The sequence below is a fragment of the Parambassis ranga genome, chromosome 4 (genome assembly GCF_900634625.1).
Source record: "Parambassis ranga chromosome 4, fParRan2.1, whole genome shotgun sequence".
In the NCBI taxonomy this organism is placed as follows: domain Eukaryota; kingdom Metazoa; phylum Chordata; class Actinopteri; family Ambassidae; genus Parambassis; species Parambassis ranga.
The window spans coordinates 21,292,907-21,309,113 of NC_041025.1; the positions used below are offsets into that span (position 1 = coordinate 21,292,907).

Genomic DNA, 16,207 nt, shown 5'->3' on the forward strand with positions numbered 1-16,207 from the left:
GGAGAATGGAAGCACACAGTCTGCATTGTGCCTCTGCAAATGATCTTATTACCTCACAGCCTGTGTGGGATTCATCGTGTTGTTCAGTCACAGTTTTGATAGGAATAATGTTGCAGGACGACACGACAGCCGCCGCGTCCACGTTTACAGCCAGGTATTTGAAATGGCATGTAAAAGGATGCATCGTCTGTGATCAATGCCAGCTGGACTGCTGGACAGTGAATGGTTGGTGATCTCTTTAGCTTTTATTTTACCCAAGTGACAACTTCCAGTGTTACAATTTGCAGTTCACCCTGCAGCCTCTAGAGCAGGGGTGGGCAATTATTAGGGCCACATAGACTTCCATAAGAAAAGCGAAGGGCCACATTTTTTCATAAATAATAATAAGAATTGGAGACCACTGGCACAGTATATACCTTTATACATATGCTCCTGTTACATTTTCATCATTGTAAGAATCTTTTGCTGTCATTCACTGGTCCCTCCTCTGTCCTCTCTGTGTGTGTCCATGTCTGCTCTGAGTGTGTGCTGGTTGTATGTTGAAACACACACACAGTGCAGAGCAGCACAGATGATGTGAAGATATTTTACAGAAGAAAACCATTAGAATCAAAGTTAAAGTAGCAAATCCCAGAGTTCTGAAAGTCGGGCAAGATCTGAGCTTTTTAAGAGCAGATGTCGGCTGCAGCACCGCAGTAACATCTGAATGCGCCGTGGAGTTTCTGTGTGCTTTACCGTACATTTCAGCATAGACACGCAGCATTTTTAAAGTGTACACAGCCGTGTCCCTCCAGAGAGTAGATAGGATTACACAGCACAGCAGCGTGGAAGAGAAAAGGAGGGAAAGATGTTACCGGTAACGCCGTGCTCAACAGCTGACTTTTGCTGCCTTTGTATTGTGTGCACGGTCTGCAGGCCGCAGGCCGCATTGAAGACACAAGCGGGCCGGGTGTGGCCCGCGGGCCGTCCTTAGCCCAGGTCTGCTCTAGAGGCAGGTTCCAAAAGTGAGTCAATCCCCATAGACTCCCATGTTAAACTGTGCAGCTTTACAGCAGAAATAAACATGAAGGCTGTACAGGGTTCAGCACAAGCTTCCTGCTTTTTGCCCGTATTTGGAGTTTAGGGAGACTGTGATGCAGTGTTAATTTTGGCAGCAATTTCGGATTTAGTTTTTATTTTAGTCTTGTGACTAAAATGTCATTTGATTTTAGTCACGTTTTAGTCATCAACATTTTTAAAGTTTTAGTCTAGTTTTAGTCGACTAAAATTCTATGATATATATTTTTCATGAAATATTTAAGGTTTGATTGTGCAATAAAAACAGGCACAGCTTTAACTTGTGTTATTTGAAACAAACAAATTATTTAATTGCTATTACCTTTTCACAAAAGCAGCAGTGAACAGTGAGCTGCTCTCCCTGAATACACTGTTCAGTCATGACCTTCTTCATGAATCCTCCATAACTACAGCAAAACACTTTTGTGACAACTTAGAAACAGGTCGCATGCTGTAAAACCATCAGCAGCGGTGTCTTCATTTATAGATTTTGTCACGTGTATCTTTGAACGGAAGTTAAGATGACTCGTCTGCAAATATCGCTTCAGGTTTATTGTTTTTACCGCTGATAGTCGCTCCGCACGGTTTGTAAACCGTCTTGATTGTCTTGAAATTAAACGTGTCTGTGTGTCTGTTCTTCTCCTGTGTTGTGTGACCATGCATGAGGACGCCTTCTTCCAGCATCGCGGCGCAACGTCCTTACACAGAGAGAGCACTTCTGATTGGCTCTCTGCCGCCGTCTCCTGATTCGTCCCTCCCTTTCCACAAACAAAATTTGCTCTGATTGGATCTCGTCTCCATCAATAATTTCGTCTCGTTTTTATTCGTTGACGAAAGTGTCAATCCATTTCGTCTTCGTTTTTGGCACTGTGCGTTAGTTTTTATTTAGTTATCGTCTCGTTTTTATCAGCAAAAAAAGGTCGTTAACGAAAACTATGACGAAAATGATTCGTCAACAAAATTAACACTGCTGTGATGCTGCGAAGATCCTCAGGTGTAATGGTGGGCGCACATCTGGTGTATAACTATGGACAAAGCTTCTGTGATGTCACCTGTAGGGTTCTGAAAAGCCGCTTTGAGTCTCTGTGGGAGGCTCAACATGCTAACAGGCTACATTGACAGCTGGGAGTGCTAACAGCAGACATGTTTGTTTGATGCGTTACAACAGGAGGTTTCCAGATTTGCTAACTTTGTGGCCATTTTCATGAATATTTATTGTTTCTATCAAAATCAAACAGGCTGTGTGAACCTTGTCGTCCAAAACATGAACACGACACAAACCACAGACATCTCTTTGGTGATGATGTATCACTGAACATGACCTTAAAACTCAAGTGATGTGACATTGTAGGAGAGTGCTTAGCGCTAACAAAGCAAAATGCGCAGAGGGTAAAAATACAGAGCGACGAGGAGGTGAAGTGCTTCAATAACACTTTGTCTACAAGCATGTTTAAGTGTACTCAAGTTATTTTGGAACACAAGTCTGGTTGTCAAATGGACATCATGAGAGCCGTCCCGTCAGATTGTGTTAAAATGTTGGTGTGAGGGCACCCAGCGGTGACTGAAGCAACGCAGACAGCACGAAAGGCAAAAAGATGGCAGAGAAGCTTGCTGCAGAAATGTAGAACAGTCGTTTTAGATTCGATTTTTTTTATGTAGAAGCTCAATAATGTGATGATTGATGGTGGGACTATTTGGAGTCCCACCATGAGAAATTTCAATATCTGACTAAAAATGAGACAAATGACTGATTTCTGGACTAACATTCGTGATTTCTAAAGCTTCTTCATGACCAATTCAATTCAATTCAATTCAATTCAAGAAAAACATAAATATCTCTTCTGACCAAAACCTCTTACAGTTATGAAGAATCTTCAATGAAACCTTTGAGCCGTCTTGACTGTGTATAACACTCGGGGGAAATGACAGCACACGGCCCAGCGGGGCTGAATCTTCAATGAAGAGCAGCAGCAGCAGCAGCCCAGGAGCAGCGTGGAGGCCAAAGAGCGCCCATAACCTGAGCCGGCTCCGCCTGCTGGCTCATCCATCAACCCCCCGCCACTGCCGGCGAACTGTCACTCCTCACATCTCCCTGGAGACTGCACACATCCGCTGTCACTTTTTTTCAACAGTCAGTCTGTTTTACTGTGTTTCTGTTAACCTTTACTGAGACGTGTCTTTTTCTCTGAAGGACTGAGCGAATAAACTGGGTGGGTTCAGGTGCTGTCTGTCTCTGTCATCACAGAAAAGAGGCTTGGAAGATTTGTGTACTCTAAAATAATATCATTTTATTTTTTACTGAGGTGTCAGGGGATCATCCAGTGTGTTATATCAGACCTAAAATAAACAGCCACATTTAGACAAAATCGGCCTACTGTCATTTTTAAGAACACTTAAAAAACATAAAAAGACTCATGTCTCAACAGGATTTTGATCTGAAGCATTCTTGACTGCCGTCTCAGTGTCTTTACAACTTCCTAAAAAGTCCATCAGAGAGCTGCAGCTGATCCAAAACTCCTCACTAACAGCAGGAAAGTGGATCACATCCCTCCACTTCTCAGGTCTGTCAGAGAGCAGACGTCAAAATGTTCCTGTTGGTCTATAAAGCACCAAATGGCTGACATCACCATCACCTGTACGATCACCTGAGACAGACATCAGTGTAAAGTCAGGATGGATTTTTAATTTTTGTATTTTTTAATGCATATGGCAGACGCATGCTGTGTTTCTGCCTCCTCGTCCTCTCCTAGAGTCCTGGTACCTCCAGCTATAGCCGAGATCACGCAGCTCATCCAGTAAATCACAACCAGCTGTGTCCCAAATGAAGGGCAGCAGAGGTCTGTGCAGGGTCTCAAAGGTCACCACTCAAATCGGATCTGCGGTTAAGTCGGATGGTTCACTGTGTGAAAGACTTCCTTATCGTGCTGCTGTTGCCTAGCAACCTGCCGTTAATATTTACAATTCCTCTAAGTTCAAAAGTAACTTTAAGTCAACAAAAAACATCCATCCATCCATATTCCACTGCTTACCCGGGGGCCGGAAACTCTGACCTCCTTCCTCCCAGCCACCTCGTCCAGCTCATCCAGGGTGGGGTCCTGCAACATGTAACCCCCTCCAGCGTGTCCTGGGTCTGCCCCATGGCCTCCCCCAGGATGAACAGGCCCATATTACCTCACCAGGGAGGAAAACATGGGGCCACACCCTGGAGCCAGGCCCAGAGAGAGGGGCTTACTGGGTCCTCTCCCATGGGGCCTGGCACAACCTGATCTCTGGGTTCACTGAAGATACAAAATGAGACGTCCACACTCAAAGTTTGGACAGTTTTTATAAATTTAATATATCAATATATAGAGATATTTATCAACAGCTTGATTTCATAGAAACGTGAGTGAGACCATTTTGGCATACAGTACAGATATTCCATGTAAGTACAGAAGTTGCTAAGTTTTTAACACGACCCCCCCGCCCCCTGACACCCCCCCCCCACACACACACAATTTACCAGTTAACCCCCCCACGCTGCACCCCCCTCCTCCCCACAGACACAAAACACAGAATAAACAGAAAGAGTGAAAGTATACAGGAGCACAAACAAGGCACCAATAAATTAAAACGATAACCCCTCTGAAAAAAAACACGACAAAACAAAATGTAACAGAATTAAATACAGAATGAACACTAACATCTGCTGTTAAAAACAAACAAAACCAAAACAAATGGAAGAGACGGGAGAAAAAGTCAAATATAAACACTTTGGCAGATTATTAATTTTTAGTTACAATCAAGTAGTAAAGAAATCCAGTGCTCTGTGTACAAATAAATTCATATATAGTCTACACTCCTTTTTAACCCCGGAAGTTTATGTACATGTTTGTTGTTTTTTTGTTTTGTTTTCTTGTTTTTTACAGATACATTTAAAACATTATCAAAAAGTTTTTGCTGTATGAAAACGTATTATTTACAGGTCATGATTCAAAACCATTGGACCCCCCACCCCCCACCTCTTTTTTTTCCTCCCCTACTAAGAACGTTATCTCTTTACACAGTGCAGAAGGCTTCTTGAAAAGTTTTGTGCAACAAACAGCGTTAAAAAAATGCCTGTCGTATGGCTGAGGAATGGACGGAGCCCCCGGATGGTTTCTGAGATTTCCTTGCAGGCAATGACACGTCAGCAACATTTTGAGAAACCGCAGGTGGACAGTAACAGAGGAGAATTAGGGCCGGCAAAAAAACCAAAAAAAAAACAAAATAAAATAAATAATATAAACAAAAAAATACCCCTCCCCCCAAAAATATAAAAAATAAAATTAATTAAAAAAACATACAAAAAACCCCAAAAATAAAATCATTAAAAAATAAAATAAATAAAAAATAAAAAACCCAAAAATAAAATAAATAAAAAAACAGAAAAATAAAATAAAATAATAAAAAACTGAAAAAAATAACAGAAAAATATTTTTTCAGAAAAAATAATTATGAGAAAATAGTCAGAATTCTGAATTAATAATAAAATATTGAGGAAGAAGTTGGAAACAACATGTTTCCAAAAAACATGTCTGACAAAATTATTACTTCAGACATATTCTAAAAGTAACAAGAAAATCTGACTTTAATTTTTTTTACAGCGGCTCTAATCCACCTCTGTTGGACAATAATGCAAAAAACTGGAGCTTTACTTGTTTATTACATTTGCAGTAAAGTCCTTCCTCCAAACGTTGCCCCTGTATATCATCATCCGAACCCATGAAAAGATTTACACATCCTTCATTCTCCGTCTTCTTCCCCATAACCTTCATTTTACACTGACTGGTAGAAAAATGTAGGCGACTGAACACTGCCCTTCAAGTAATCAAAATATGAAGCTGGGAGCGATTTGATGAGGAGAGAAAAAGCAACAAGTACAGCTCTCCGACTCACAGTCCAAATACAACATGATAAAAAGAGGAACCAGCTGATTCAGGCCGAGTCGCTCTGGAGCTGGACGGGGAGGCTGCTTCTCCTGTTGGCTCGTTCACATTCAGCTCTGATGGATGTTCTTGTTACTTCTTGGTTCCAGTGTTGTAATCTTTCCAGTGTATGTGTGTGAGTCTGTCCACTCAGTGTTTTTTTTCAGAGCCCTTGCCAAAAGGAAAGATGTTGATGACTGAGATGATGATGGGCAGGATAATTATTACAAATCAAAGAAGGTCATGAAGCCGCTGCGCTTTTGACACAGTGCATGAGGAGGTGAAGCGGCGGAGAGATGAGAGTGATGCATTCTGGTTACAGCAGCGTGAGCACAGAGAGGAAGGATACAGCACAAACAGCAGTTAAAACAGGGAGCACATCAGGGAGCAGGCAGCGTTAGTCAGTCTTTACTGTGATGAGTAATAACCCATCAAATAAACAACATGTCACGGTTTATAAATAAGGACTTGAGCATCTAGAGAACAGGTCTACACTGCAGCCTTTAGATAACTATGGACAGAGTGAAGTCAAACATCGATTCCTGAAGAGAGCTGTGGGAGGCTCGGACTGACGCCATGTTGTCACAGTCCACCTAAACTGCAATTACAGGCAAAGAGAAGCAGTGGGAGTGGAGACTGGAGGACGGCCACCAAAGTTTTACTGAAAACATATTAAAACAGTGAGATGTTTTAATATGCGTCTGCCATATGAAGAGAACGCATCAATAGAGACCAAACTGCATCTGTAGCAGGATGTAGCCATGTTTACGCTGCAGAAAACATGGAGGCCTGTTGGGATTGACCCCCCCCCCCCAGTGGCCACAGAGGGAACTGCAGTTATTGACACTTGTCCATTGGCTTCATTCTTTAAGCTGCTTGACCTACAGGAGGAGTTTTATTAAGCCGAAGCAACCATTCTAGAAGCTACATCCAAAGCAGCAACTCCTGGCTCAACACTGATAAATAGAGTGACGAACACATCACTTGTATCTGTGTAAGTTATGTACATGTGCACACTTTCAGCTCAAATTGATCCTTTCAGACGCAGCCTGTTGTTTACGGGTGTGACCCATAAAGTAAACCTGTGATTATGCAGACATTAGAGCGCCGCTCAGCGCCTTAATGATCCCTGTAAACAGTGCGGCAGGTGTGTGGAAAAGCATATGTTCACAGCGTGGCCTCTGCTGCCACTGCAATCACTGCCTGATGGAGTGAAGTCCAGCTCAGCGTCCGCAGGGCGGAACGGCACATCTGATTAGTCACCTTCATATATAAGCTATTTTTTTAAATTGAAGGAAAGCTGACTCAGCGTTCCACAGAAACCTGTGACAACTTTTTATCTCAACATACGTTATATCATATGTATCAATTCCTAATCCCGCCTAGAACCCAACCATCACAGGATGCTACCAAACATCAGGCTGAGCTGCCATTTAATTCTGCTTCAGCTGCACTTCAAACTGAAAGCAGACGACCTCCCACCTTGTGCTCGATCCTGCTTCTTCAGTAAGAAGCTACAATTTACCAGCACGCCGCCTGTCACACACTTTACATACAAATCGGCCTCTGTGAGAACTAGTACAGGAACCACGGCGACGCAACATTGGCAGAAATCCGGAAAAAAATGAGCCACCATTTATCATCCGGTGCAAACCTGCTCACATATGCTCCCCCCTCCTCCTCCTCCCCTCCTCCCTTCCTCCCTTGTGTGGTTATCCGAGCTTCTACACCGAGTCCAAGAAACAGCGAGATCCTTAAATAATAAGTATCAATCAACCGCGGTTGCATGAATACATAATCTGGGATTATACCAAGCCCATGTTGGAAGACTTTACGTTTTTTTTGCTCAGAATGTGGCAGACTAATTCAGATCTAAAATGCAACATTGTTCAGATTTGTTCACCTCAGAACGGAAGACAAGTGTACGGAGCTTCATAACTGTGCTTACCGCTCCTCATTAAGTCAATAAATGGTGTCCTGATTTAGAAAGTTGTTAATTTGCCGTAGCTACTTATAACAGCTATCATGCTCTTCTGTCATAACGGCCCTCTAGTACAAAATATGAACAATTACTGCAGCATTCATTGAGCATATTTGATTCAATGGGCTGGAAGTGTCTCTGAGGCGAGCCGACGGAAGATCGGCTCTTTACGCCGCTTCACACAATCTCCTCTGTATCCAGCTTACAAATCAAATCAGCGCTCGGCTCAGCCAACCTCAGCGTTTTACACATCTGTTCATACAAAATGATGCCGCTCACAATCACACTGACAGTAAGTTCTCGTAAATGTGGGCTTGTTTTTTTGCACCAACTCATCCAGTAGAAGAGGAAGTTCAGGCTGACTCAAGTTTGTAAGGCAGCAACTTAAAGGTCAAATCAAAGGGAACGTGATCGATAGGGAGCGGCTTAGCGTGTAAAGATAAAAACTCACACTTATCAATAACTGTGTCAGGCAGGAAAACAATGCACATCTTTACCGTGGCTCTCTGTCACTGTCTCAGTATATGTGTGCTGACGCATTTCAATATTAGTCGATATTTGTTCACAGATGTTTTATGAGGTTAGAACTGGATTTTTATTTTAAGGAAAAGTAAACGCAGAAATCAAAAAAAGGCTCTTATCCTTCATTTAGATACAAAGTATGAGCAGCAGTGCATTTAAAGAGGTGGAAGGGGGCGCTGTTCTTCCTGTCCTGATGGTGCATTGACATTAAAACGACTAATCCTCGACACAGCTGCAGCACAGAAACCTTCCATGAAGACCTGTCCCTGACGTCACCCGTAGGTTCTGAAGCATAATGCACTTACATTATGACATACCGTAAAACTTTAAATAATAGCCGAGATCCAAACTGACACCGGTCCCGTTTACAGGCCCGGTCCGATAATGGATTTGGACATCTAAAGGCCGGCCTCAATTATAACCCGGGTCTGATTTTCTCATAAGGTAAGGAGCAAATATATAACTATAAATATTACGTTTATGCCAACGTGTGATGTTGTCATGGAGACACATAAACAAATCTAAAGAAATGTGCGATGACATTAATGATGGAAGATAGAGGACAGAATAATTAAAGGCCTGCCCACAATATGAGCAGGGGCAATTTTGCGATTTAGGCAAATAAAGGCCCGGGCTATTATTAGAAGTTTTACGGTACACAACGTATCACTAGAGAGCAGAGCAGCTTGTGTACCAGACTGTAAACATGTTTATTTCTGCTGTAAGGTCAGCCATTTTAACACTCACAGTCTATGGGCATCCACTCACTTTTGGAGCCAGCCCCTAGAGGCTGTGGGGTGAACTGCACTTCTGCATTGGTTTAATGTCTCAGCCCCGGACTGCAGGCCCATTGACTCCCTGTGTATAAAGTGGTGTTACATGATAAACTGTACTTTGTAAATTTGTTCCAATCAACCTATAAAATGGTAAAAACTTCCTAAAACAACACACTGTAAATGAAGATCGACGCCTGCAGACACAGACACACAAGTGAGTCTTAACACTCCAACAATCCCATGTTCATTATCAACTGTACCTCTGAAACCAGGAGAGAGGATTACCCATAATCCTTTGCCTTGTCTGCCCTGCTGCTTTTTGCCTTGAGGCACGACCCTCTGGTGGCACCATGCTCACATATTCCTTTACAAAAAACACAGCCTCTTCTACAAAATCACCTCCGAGTGCTCAGACGACCCCACATCATCTGTTTTCTGCGTTCCCCTCGGCTATATTTAACTTTAACAGTACGTCAGGGGACAAGTCTGTGTGTGGAAAAAAAAAGGATGACATTCTCTCCTTTCAGGAAATATGTCTTGTCAACTACAGCTGTGAGGACAACTATGAGGGAGTGGAACGTCCTTGCCTGCTACTGTACTTGCAAACTTGATCGTACTGTGCACTTTAGAGATGCTGGTCATATATTTACAACAAAAAACAAATAAATAAACATGAGAACTTTCAAACTTGTACGATGGCCCGGAAGCCTCTTATTTACAACGTGCACTGAGACGGCCAAATGAGGTTAGTGTGGACAAGCAGCATTTTACACACCACTACTGCTAACAAGAGGCAGAGAGAAGAGAGGAGTGGAGCAGAGACTACTCGACTAGTAGTAGTAGGTAGTAATAGTAGTAATGTTACTCCAGTGGAAAAAGGAGGAGAAAAAGATGAAGAGGGGTAAGGGGGGGGGGTAAGGGGGGGGGGGGATTTACAAGATGTACATGTCATCCCTGCTCCTTTAAAGGGGGAGGTAAACTGAGGACTCCTTCTCTTTCTCCTCTGCGTTGTACTGGCCTCAGTGTAGTGGTGTAGAGGCTGTGGTGAGAGGAGGGGCAGGCTGCATCCTCTCCCCCCCCCCACCCTCAGGGATAGCCATCATCCTCCAGACTGAGTGCCACGCGCTGCAAACAGCAGATAAAAAGACCGTTACCACAGCAGACCGGTGAAGGAGAGAGAAGTGAGCACGGAGAGGGAGAGAGAGAGAGAGAGAGAGAGAGAGAGAGCAGAGAGGCAACCAAACGGGGAAGATACACCCTTCATCCTCTCATCTTCCTCCTCTCTCTGACCTTCCTCCTGTCATCTTTTCCAACCCCCCCACCCATTCTTGCCATCCCCTCCTTCTCTGGCTCCTTCCTTATGTGCCTACGGCTGCAAATGTCTGGCCCACATAACACCAGCCTGATTCCTGTAGCTGCCACACTGCTACAAAAAGGACAAGAAAAGTTAAAGGAAGAATAAAACAGACACGTGTACAGATGTAAACATAAATAAAAAGAACCAGTTCCTCCCTCTGTCTCCAGCTCCTCAGTAGGGGGGGTGTTAACTTCGACCTTGAATCTTAATATGACTCCATCATGCACCTGCTTCATGTGTGTGTGTGTGTGTGTGTGTGTGTGTATGTGTGCTTCCAGCCTGTCATCGTGCCAGTGATACCCAGAATTCTTTGCCTTCGTTCTCTCCAAAGCAACACAAAGGAATCTGTGTTACCATGCCAACCGATCAAAGCGCTACACTCCCACCTCTCCCCACCCCACAGCTCCACTCTGTAATCCTTTTTGGCTGCCCTTCCTTGCTCGCTCTCAGACACCCAAAACAATAAATAGATCCAATAAATGTCATAAGTGTCCTAATGACGCACTCGCACTCGATTTAAGTGTATTTTACTGCATGTTGCAGCTGGCACCGCTGCCGGACTTTATTGAAAATGAGGCTATGATCGATTCTCTGAATCAATGCTGAATCAACAGGCTATTTAAAACTGTAAAAACAAATCTGTTGTTTTTTTTTAAGTTGAAAAATGGCCAAACACCAAACTCTTTTGTCCAAATGAAATCTCTGCAAAACTTCACTGTCACAAAAACAAAGTTAGTTGTTAGTTAGTTGTTAGCTTGTAGAGGCAGCAGCCCTCTTTTAGTGAATAGGCATGCTGCTATCACACCAATTCTGTCTTTAAGATTTACATGCAAATGTAAAAGTGTCATTATAAGACTTTTTTCAATTCCAACTGTTTGATCTTGTGAAGTCGTGCACATATTTACTATATTTTTCCCAGAATTCTGCACACAACCACAGCTGCCAGTTTTTTGTCTGTAAAAATCAAAGGTTTTATTTTACAGCGTAGAGAAACGAGGAAAATTCTTAAAAATGTTTGACTGTCCTTCACCCAGATTTGTGCTCCCTCTTTATTTATTTACACGAAACATGTCTATCTACTAAAAAAAAGTCTAGTTCCTTTGCATCAATACTTCTGTAATTATTAGAGCCTGTGCAACAAAAATCCTCCTCCTCCACACGGTTCCTCTCTGATGGGCGTGCTACCCTGCGCCACACATTTAGAATTGTACTTGCTGCTTCTGTGTAGGGAGCTTTGTTCGGGAAATACAAACACTTCAACAACCAGAACCACTGACACAACGTACAGATAAATGGGATGCAGGTTGGTGACAAGGACATATGTACTGTATGAATATGGTCGCTGACAGTGAAGTGGCCATGGTGCAGTGGTGAAGGGCTTGTATTGTGTGTACGATTGATGTTTTCAGTGATTACTGCAAAAAAATGAGATGTGATCGTGTGCGAGCCGGTTCTTTCTTCATAACCAGGCCGACAACAAACGGGTTTTTACCCTTACTCATTCTCCCATTTCCCAAATATCCCACAATGCCTCTGCGGGGTCTCTCATTTGCCGCTGGAAAGCATGGGCGCCCCTGAGTACCAGTGAGAGCTGTTGTCTGTGATGCCGCCCCCTAGAGGAAGCGCTATGAACGGCTGACTGTGGCTGCCACTCACTGCTGGGTAGACGTGGCCGATGGACTCGCTGTGGCGCCCGATGTGGATTTCGTCGTCATCGTCCTCCGTGGTTTTGCGGTAAACGGGGTTGTCGAAGTTCATGCTCTTGGTGTTCTTGCGCCGCCAGTTGCGCCAAACCAGGTACCCGCCGGTGCAGAGCAATCCGATGACCACTGTGGCAAGGATAGGGACTGCATGTGTTTAACACACACACACACACAGACAGACACACAACAACACACGGCGGGAGCGTTAACACAGCCCAGGGGACACAGAGCGGCGCTTTAAGCACTCACACACACACACACACTTTCATCCACTGAAGGATCATTATTTCTGTATAATCTGGGGATTACTAAAATTACCCCAAAAATACAAGCTAAAACCTTAAAATGTAAATTATATTATAATATTATACCGAAAAGTGATTAATGCAACACTCTTTTTATTTAAATTAAAGGAAAAATATCACAACTTTTTACAGAATTCTGGCTTTTAACTAAATAATGTTCTGTTTTTAATGATTCAATTAAACCCATAAATATTCATTTGAATCCTTAATTGTGGTGCCTCAACACTAACATGCAAAGAAACTATTCCTAGCATTCAGAAAGCCTCATTGTTGGAGGCATGAGTGCATAAAAACCTACAGAATCAGAATCACTTCAATAACTTCAGTGAAAATCTGTGAAAGCCAAAAACAAAGAGCCTTCAGACTGCCTGAAATCAGCCCAGTCTCTCATCAAGATGTGTAACAGCTACGATGATCCACCATGTTTTCATCTCATAATGGAAGCTCCACAACTGAGAGATGCAGCAGACAGTTTGTTAAACGGAACCATCTGTTCAGTCGCCTTCAGAAACTATAGTTTGTAAAGACCGGGCGGTTCGTCATTGGATAAATCATCTGTCTATCGTTGTCAATCATGAGGTGAGATCAACCAATCAGATCATACAGACATTGTTGTAATATATAGTGGTACCTTGGTTTGCGAGGATAATTCGTTCTGTAAATGTGCTTGTAAAGAATTTCCCCGTAAGAAATAATAGTAATTTAAAGAGTTGTTCCACAACCCAAAAATGTTCATATAAAAATGATACAAAAGAGTTAATGTGTGGACAACTTTCACTGTCTATATCACAATTGCTTTTGGACTCACTGCTATCCGTGTCACAATGATACAGTGAGCAGTATACACTTGCACGGATGTCGGCTATAAGCATGGGAGATGATTACCCACAATCCCACAGCGAGAGAGAGAAGAACCACCGACTCAGTTGTAATCAGTGATGCTCGACAGACAAACCATGTACACACATGGTTTATCAAGTTGAAATTGATTGGATGCTGATTGGATGCTGATTACACTGAACCATTTGTGGTTTGGCAACAAGTACATAGCTTGAAGCCCGGCAAGGTGAGCCTTCTTTTTGTTACCACACTAGCCAGAAGATACAAAGATCATGTTTGAGGACTGCGGTCACACAAGAAGATCGGTTCCCTGTGGGTCTTTGTCACTGTAGCTTGCTGTTTGCTTTCATGTACACACAGCAGGCATCTCATGTTTTCTGAGCCTTCATTGTGAAACCATAACATTCAGAGCTGTGGACCAACACGGAATTACACATGTCTCTGAGAGAGTGAGCTGGTAAATCATTCATTCCATTACATCTCAGTCTGAATGATCAAAAACATACACAAACGCACCACTTACAACAATGAATGCCTGCATTCATCACCACACATATTATAAACAAACCCCATTTGCAAAACATATTCTCACACACACAAATCCATGCTAACACAAACACCGAACCACAGAGGGATTTTTTAAATATTAAATCTTGTAGCATTCAGGGCCTGAAACCGGTGATTAGACACTTGTTTCTGAATAAAAGCCCAGCAGGTTGCTCAACTGTCATCAGCATAATATTATCCTGGTGCTCCATTTGGGGTAAGATTTATAATTTTGCACTTGCCCGAGCTGTAAAATTGAGCACTATCTGCTGACGGCCCGACTCTGGTGTTTTTTGGATGGGGTTATGAGAGCAGAATGGAGAGGAGAGAAGAAGAGGGAGAGGGGTTTGGAGGATTTCAGATAAGCACGGTCTTTCTCTCTCTCTCTCTCTCATCTCATTACCATATCAGCAATAGCGCCTAACTGCCCTGTAGGACCTGTGTGTGGGTGTGTGTATAGTGCATGTATGGAGTGAGGCAAATCTTAAAGAAGGTGTGTCAAGGAGGAGAAATAAAAACACGTGTGTGTCTGCATGCATTGATGTGTTGTTATCCTCTATGGAAGCACCGTCTAATTGCACTATTGTTGATAGGCCCTTGAGATCCCTGTGCGGCTGGGCTGGAAACCCCACATCCTCCAATCCTTTGGTTTTTTTTTTTTGCTCACTGCTTGTCTCATTTTGAAAATTTTACTCCAATTAGAGAGCAGTATAGCAGACTGACTTTGGCTAAATACTGATAATCCTTGTCGGGCTGTTTCCCCTCGTGGAGCTGTGGGTGGGCGTGGATGTGAGTGGGTGGAAGGGTGGGGGTGGGGGGGGGGGGGGGCAGAAAAAATCCAGCCCTTGTGGATCTCATACAATAATTAAATGTTTTAAAGCTGCCAAAAAAAAAAAAAAAAAAAAGCAGAATGGGGAGGAGGGATTTGTGGCGGCGATGAATGACAGAAGGACAGAATGAAGGATGAAGAGGAAAGAGTTAACAGTCCCGGGGGGTGTTTTAATGAGCTGATATCTTAACTGTTGGGAATGAAATAAGAAAAAAATGGTTTTAGAGCGCCTATAAATTATCAAAGTACCCAATATTTAGGGATGAAAGAGATCTGGATTGGTGGCATATGCTGTGACTGTAAGGTCATTTGCACATTCAGCTTTTTTAATGGTTTAGGCATCAAAGTATGGAATATTGCCATAAAATTAGATTTTCATTTTAATCGGCGCTAATAGAATAAATTAACTTTGCTTTAGCTGGTTTAATTGTGATAACTTGCATTCTCTTTACATGCAGACATTAGTGTGGAAGACAGCATGACGGCTTTTAAAACCCTACACAGAAAACCACGTCTGTTCTGAGGTCACACATTTGGACATTTTTCCATCGTCTGCCACTCAGTCCAGAGAAATAGGTCAAACTTCTGGACTGATTGCAGTGCATGGGCTTAATGTCAGAACAGCTGGTCAAGTGTGATGACAAAACATGAACTGAATTTCCCATTTGCTCAGATCTCATTAATAATGACATAATGTGCATGTTACAAAGGCCTGGCTATGACTGACTGGCTTATTTCCATATAATGGCTTTTTGTAGCCTGTATGGCCAGGAGGCTATTGCTGGATAATACCACAGCTCAGTACATTTTCTCAATTGCTAAAATATCATTTTATAGTCAGACCTCACAGCTGAGCCTGGTGTCGGGCTTATATGTTTTAATTAGTTTGATTGCCGTCTAGGCAAACTATTGTTCTTCACCCTCTTTCTTCTTCTTTTTTATTCTTCCGTATGTTTTTTGGCGCAGTGTATCTTCAGCATACATTGACCGATTTCAGCCATTCAACTATCAAAATGTTCATCTCATAGAGGACATTCCGGGTCAACTTCAAGTTGTTTTTCAAATATTAAGCAATTTCGGTGTCATTTTTAACATGGGAGTCTATGAGAGAGCCCTTCAACGAGGGTCATCTGCCAAATGTATCTCCTCCTACACATTTCAAGCTACAGACTCCATTTTAGTCTTAAAACGCTCATTAGATGCTGCTCTATCAAACTTGTATTCAGAATTTTCTAATTCCGAATCGTTTCCGCACGCCAGGCTCTCAAAGTTGGAGTTGTTTTTGAGGTCTCCTCTGCTGTTACCATGGTGACAGGCTGACACACAGAGGCATACAAAGCTCTGAA

At 42.7% G+C, this 16,207-nt stretch overlaps 1 protein-coding gene across 4 annotated transcripts in view; it reads right to left on the bottom strand.

Moving 5' to 3' along the window:
- Positions 1 to 10,212: 10,212 nt before the first annotated feature.
- The window catches only part of lrp8 (low density lipoprotein receptor-related protein 8, apolipoprotein e receptor), a 140,979-nt gene continuing 134,984 nt past the window's right edge, over positions 10,213 to 16,207 (bottom strand). Inside the window, exons 18-19 of one of the 4 annotated variants that reach the window (XM_028403283.1) lie at positions 12,295 to 12,467; positions 10,213 to 10,406 (exon numbers count right to left, since the gene is read on the bottom strand). In XM_028403283.1, the coding sequence (XP_028259084.1) occupies positions 10,368 to 10,406; positions 12,295 to 12,467 (212 nt within the window). In that variant the 3' untranslated portion in view covers positions 10,213 to 10,367. Of the gene's footprint in view, positions 10,407 to 11,802; positions 12,486 to 16,207 lie in introns of those variants that run through there. The other 3 variants (XM_028403282.1, XM_028403281.1, XM_028403280.1) reach the window with 3 other exon arrangements.